This window comes from Corylus avellana, chromosome ca3 (assembly GCF_901000735.1).
Source record: "Corylus avellana chromosome ca3, CavTom2PMs-1.0".
In the NCBI taxonomy this organism is placed as follows: Eukaryota; Viridiplantae; Streptophyta; class Magnoliopsida; order Fagales; family Betulaceae; genus Corylus; species Corylus avellana.
Genome location: NC_081543.1, coordinates 24,706,006 through 24,712,005, shown reverse-complemented (window position 1 = coordinate 24,712,005; position 6,000 = coordinate 24,706,006). Strand labels below are relative to the sequence as shown.

The 6,000-nt window shown below is 35.8% G+C and overlaps 1 protein-coding gene across 1 annotated transcript; it reads right to left on the bottom strand.

The window, feature by feature from the left end:
- Nucleotides 1–2,675: 2,675 nt before the first annotated feature.
- LOC132176258 (dirigent protein 6-like) lies at nucleotides 2,676–3,392 on the bottom strand. Its single transcript, XM_059588413.1, has one exon. The coding sequence runs from the start codon at nucleotides 3,359–3,361 to the stop codon at nucleotides 2,810–2,812; it is 552 nt and encodes a 183-aa protein (XP_059444396.1). The 5' UTR covers nucleotides 3,362–3,392; the 3' UTR covers nucleotides 2,676–2,809.
- Between the last annotated feature and the right edge of the window lie 2,608 nt (nucleotides 3,393–6,000).

Genomic DNA, 6,000 nt, shown 5'->3' with positions numbered 1-6,000 from the left:
CTTACTATGTTAGCCACTAAAATGTAAATTGTCATGTGTCAATTCATAAAATGTTGATTTTCACGTGAGTTTTTCAAATGATTGTAGTAAAAATTATAGCATCCCAAACATTTAGTTAAAATTGAATATTGCTAGGAGTAGTACAGCTTTAACTACACGTCCTTACAAACTAGCTTGTGAGTGCATTGATGTGCCGGTCCTTTACAACAAATTTAACCACGTTTACAAACTCATCTGGTAGTCGATTTGGCACTTACCACATCAATTACTAAAATGTGAAATTATTGCAATTTTTTCCTTATGAAAAACTACAAGATTTAATATAGACATAGCTGCCCTTCATATCCTTTCTAATATCGTTTGGTGGAATCCATCCAAGACTAAAATTAATTTCTTGTTCCCAGCCAATAAGATCCGACCATGGAAAAACAAACATTTGACGTCTTATATATGGAGGAATATTATAATCAAATAGTGTTTCGCTTAATTAATTTAATCCAACGATAATTAAATGGTATCTAGAGTTGGTTACCAAGCTGATAATTAATATCCATCCTATTTTGGATATGAAAATCCGTTTTTGGATCTTACGTAATTAATTTTATCCAGTTTTCTATTCATAATAAACTAATTCGATGTTTGATGTTATTGTGTTAACGATCTTGAGAGCACAAACAAAAACGATGATGTTTCATGACATTGACTGCATTGACCTAATCAATCCCATGTGTATATCAGTACCAAAAAATTAAAAACTTAAAACTTGACTCTTTAATCTTTTCCTTCGCACTTGAAGATGTATACGATTAGGCTCTGTTTGTTTTTACGTGAAATATTTTGTGTCAAAAAATATTTTCCTGAAAAATGATTTATTGTAATATATATATATTCTAAATTACGAAAATGTCCCGATCAAGTCTTAGAGGTGTTCTAACCAAGTCCCGCAGGGACCTAACGGCGACTCACTCGGGACCCGCCCAGACCCTATCGGGGTCCTGCCAGGATCAGCCCGAGACCCACCCAAGACTTGACAAGGACATTTTCGTAATTTAGAATTTAATATGATTTTTGGTACACCCAAATACCAGAAAATATTTTCTAGGAAAATGTTTTCTGCTAAAATCATTTTCCGACGTCGGGGACCCAACCTAGGCCCCACCTAATTTTTCGTACATGCCAAATACCAGAAAATGTTTTCTAATAAATCATTTTCCAGAAAAATGTTTTCTGCCGAAAATATTTTCAAACATCGGGTCGTGATCGAGTCCGGAAAGGTCCTAGTAGGGTCTTGGACAGGTCACAGGCAAGTCCTGGCGGGGTCTTGGTCAAGTCCCGGGTAGGTCCTGGGTGAGTTCCGGCGAGGTCCCGAGTAGGTCTGGGCGAGTCTCGGTCAAATCCCGGCGAGTCCCGGTCAAATCCCGAGCAGGTCTCGACGGTGTCCCCAAGCAGGTCCTAGGTGAGTCTCGGCGAGATCCCAGGCAAGTCTGGGTGAATCCCAGTCAAGTCCCATTGGGGTTCTGGTCAAGTCCCGAGCCGGTCCCGAGCACGTCCTGGGCTAGTTCTGACAAGGTCTCGGGCAAGTCTTGGGCAAGTCCCAAGCAGGTCCAGTCGGGCACCGGTCAAGTCCCAAGCAGGTCTGGTTGGGTCCCAAGCAAGTTCCAATCAAATCCCGGACAGGTCCCGATCAGGTCCTGGTCAACTCCTAGCATGGTCCAAGGCGGGTCTTGGTAGGGTCTGTCAATTTAAGAATGAGATGCTCAAACTCATAAAATGGTTTATGGTTTTTAAAAATAGAAACCATTTTCCAAAAATTAATGAAAAATTTTCGGTAAAGGGAAAATATTTTCCATTGACTATTATTTTACGTCGCAACAAACACCCGAAAATATGAAAAACATTTTCCGAAAATAATTTTAGGGCGAAAAAAATAGAGCATTAGTTATATAAATAAGTAAAACATAATTCCCCTCCCTTCTTCCCTTGCTGTTGCTCACCAAAAATAAAAAATAAATAAAAGAAAGAAAGTAAAACATAATTATTGGGAAAGCTCCATCACCAAGAAACAAAGTAGGAATTTAGTCTAAAAAAGACTAGGTTGAATCAGGATTTATTTTGAGAGCCATCACTAATAAAATGACGAAGAACGTATTATTTTTTGGAGTAATGCTATAAGCGGCCAATATATCCGGATGGGCTCCATATAACATTACTCTATGTGGTTATATAGAGTAATATTATGTACTATCTTTTTAATCGGATTTCATCAGAATGGAAATGTTTTTTCCTTTACATTTTAATGGTCTCCCCTTTCACTCATTTTGAAGGAAATATATTTCTGTTATGATGAAATCTGGATGAAAACGTTGTATCTAGCATTACTCATATGCCCATCCTGATGAAATCCGAATAGATTGACTGCCCATAGTATTACTAGATCATTTTTTTTTTCATCAACGTTTTGGGGATCAATGCTTCCTAATAAGAATAAAAATTCTTTATAATAAATGATGATTGATTTGGTTATCCTATTTAAGAGATTTGTTTGTTTTTAAAATTATTCAAATAATTTGTAAAGCTCTATAAATAAAGCCGTGTACACAATCAAATTAATCAAGATTTAACCTTTAAAGCTTTAACCAGTAAATATAAGCTATAAACCGAACCACGTAATTTTCTTGTCTCTCTTTCTTTAGCCTCATTTTCAAGAAAACTGGCAAAGCTTTGTTTTTATTTGATTGCATTGCATAGAAGTAGGAAACAAGATAAAATTTGCAACCAAAGTGATTAGCTAGAGCTGCATTTCCTATGCCTAATAGCATTCATATAACTTAATATCCATCTTGAGGCGAAAATAATATGCACCCTGCAAAGTGTCTGTCCGAATTGTTGCAATCCCTCTAGTCATGAAAAAATCTCCTGTCCCACCGACCACTGAGAAATCCCTGGTCTCCTCTGCCATCAAGTCTGCACCCATGATGTTTATTGTGCCCTTATGCTGGCTGGAGTTGAAGACCAATGTGAAGGCAAACCAGGCATTGTAATCATCCTTCTTGTTGTAGAAAAATAAGCCTTGAGCTCTTGCAATTGGAGGAGAAAGAAGATGGTTGTCTTTTGTAATAGGATCATTAAAGACAACCAGCATGCCAAAATTGAAGTTTCCAGGCAAAGACTGGTTTGCAACTTTGGTGGAGGTTGCGTTAGCCGCGTTTGTGCCATTGAAGAGGATGTCGTGGTAATAGAGCTCGAAATGCTTGCATGGTTTTCGGTGTCTCAATGACTTTTGGGATGCCAAAACAGATTGGCAAATGAGGAAGAGGAAAAGGAAGAGGAAGAAGCAAGATTTTTGTACAAGCTGTCCCATTGCTGTTCTTGGGTAATGGTTGTGTTGGAGATGGTCATGTTAATGGTGTTTATATAGCCGCTTCCAAGTGCTTAAAGCACATATATTAATTTAATTTAGGCAGTAGAATTGGACATGACCAACAAAATTGGGAAAGGGTACTTCATTATTGTACCTAAATGATAATATGGATACGGAGTAATGCTATGAGGAGAATTAGAGTTCTTTTTTAATCCTTTTAAATATGATGTAACTTTTAAATTTACCAATATGTCAAAATTCAATAATGATCATCTCAAATTCGATGATGATTTTAAAAGGCACATCACATTTAGGAGGACTAGTGGAGAACCCTAATCTTCTTTACAACATTACTCATGAATATGATCTTACGAAGATTTGGGAAGAAAAAAGCTACACTCATGCATATTTTGCTAAGATAATTTTAGAGGAAGAGTGTAGGAGGGACCCCTAAGTGTCAGTCCCAAACTATCTCAAAGAGTGGTCCTTGAGTTTAGTCAATTTGACCACGAATGTGATATAGTTTTTTCAGTAACTCCATTATTATACCTGAATGATAATATGGTCATGGAGATGGTCCTAAGAAGATTTGGGAGTGTATGAGGGGACCCCCTTAAGTATAAGTCCCAAACCATCTCAAAGAGTGGTCCTTGAGTTTAGTCAATTTGAAGTTCAAATTTAACTTGGGTGCTCTAAAAAAAAAAAATTTTTAAATTATATAGCACATGTACAGTAGTTTTTTCAATGGTCGAGATTTAGTTTAACTCTCTTTTTTTAATGGAAAACTTGAAATTAAATGTAGAACGTTGAAATTAAATGCTGTTGTTTTTTTTTTTCCCAGTATCTAAGCGATATCCTGTGAACCCTCTCTTGTGCTTGATATGCTCTAAAAGTAACAAAGATTGCTTTTAACCATGGTTATATTTTGTTAACTTTGGTTAGTAGTAGATGAGATGTATAGTTTAATGTTTTCCACGCTATGGTCTAAAATGGGTATAAAACAAGTATATAAAGTTAATTGCAGTGCTAGAACAATAGAAAAAGAACAAAATAAATAAATAAATTGATTGTGCCACTCCCCTCTTCCCTGTTTCTCTGCTCTGTTTTCTGCAAAAACAGAACTGGTACCAAAGCCACGTTCAAAGAAGTGTTTGAAGAAAAAAAAAAAAAGGACTTAGAGGGAGAAACATGGCCAGATCAAGCAATGTAAATTGGAGCAGCTTCCAATTTTTTGTGGGGAGAAATATAATTTTTGGTGGAGTAATGCTATACGTAGTACTTTCATCCATCTAAAGGTAACGTGGCTTTTAAAATTACAATTAAATTTTAGATGGATTACTATTAAATTCGATTCAACTGTGATTTTAAAAATCACATTTCATTTAAGGCAATTAGAACTTGACCCGATTTTAGTTGTGGTCGAATATAGGAGTAGTTGTATGAAGATGAAGACCTTGTGTATTTGTTTGTTTGTTTCAAAAAAGGGAGTCAAAAGGAGAACAAAAGAGTTGTTAGAATGATTCAAGGGGAGTAGCAAAAGCTATTTTTCTAAGAATTATGAGAGTAAGAAGGCCAGGGAAGGATGAGATATTCTGTAAGAAGAATTTCAAAGGAGACAAAAAGGTATGGACCATCAAACTTCAACTTCTTAGAAGAAATTTTGAAACTATGAAAACAAGGGAAAATGTAAGTGTGAAGAAGATATTACCAATTGGAAAATAATTGAGAAAATATTTATAAGTTTGCTAGAAAAAATTTGATCTTATGATGGATTCCATTGAAGAAACTAAAGGTATCTCTAAATTGGATGTTCAAGAGTTGTTGAGTTTTTTTGAAATCTCACGAGCAAAGATTTGAATGACTTTTAAAAAGTTCATTGAGAATGCATTTCAATCTATACTCAATGTGAAACTCTAAGAATCTTAAAAAGAAACAATCCACTCATGATCAAAGTGAAGGCAACTCATTTAGAGTAGGGAAAGAAGGAAGAGGAAGAGGTTGAGGCAACTACAACACAAAAAACAAGCAATGAAGGCTGTCACAAAAGATATAATATTTGTAAGAGGAAGAGTTAGAGGCAACTACGACACAAAAAACAAGCAATGAAGGCTGTCACAAAAGATATAATATTTGTAAGAGGAAGAGGTAGAGGCAACTACGACACAAAAAACAAGCAATGAAGGCTGTCACAAAAGATATAATATTTGTAAGAAGGAAGAGGAAGAGGTAGAGGCAACTACGACACAAAAAACAAGCAATAAAGGCTGTCACAAAAGATATAATATTTGTAAGAAGAGTTGGCATATTGAAAAAGATTGTTGGTTTAAGGGAAAGCCTCAACGGTGATTATGTATGGACGTCGACGTTAGAGGATGGCCCACCTTGTGGTTGGGTGATTGAGCGCCATAGATATTATCATGGGCTACTTTTGTTATTTTCTACATTTTATTTATATTGTTATTTAGTTTCAGGCTGGTTAATGTTATTTTTATGATATTGGGTTTTATGTTATTTAATGGGCTTGCAAACAGATTTCAAATGTTGAAGAACAATCTCAATGTTCATTCCTTCATGCTGTGATTGTGGGAGCGTATTGGAAGCTGGAACTAAGGATGAAATCTCATTCGATAAGGAACAAG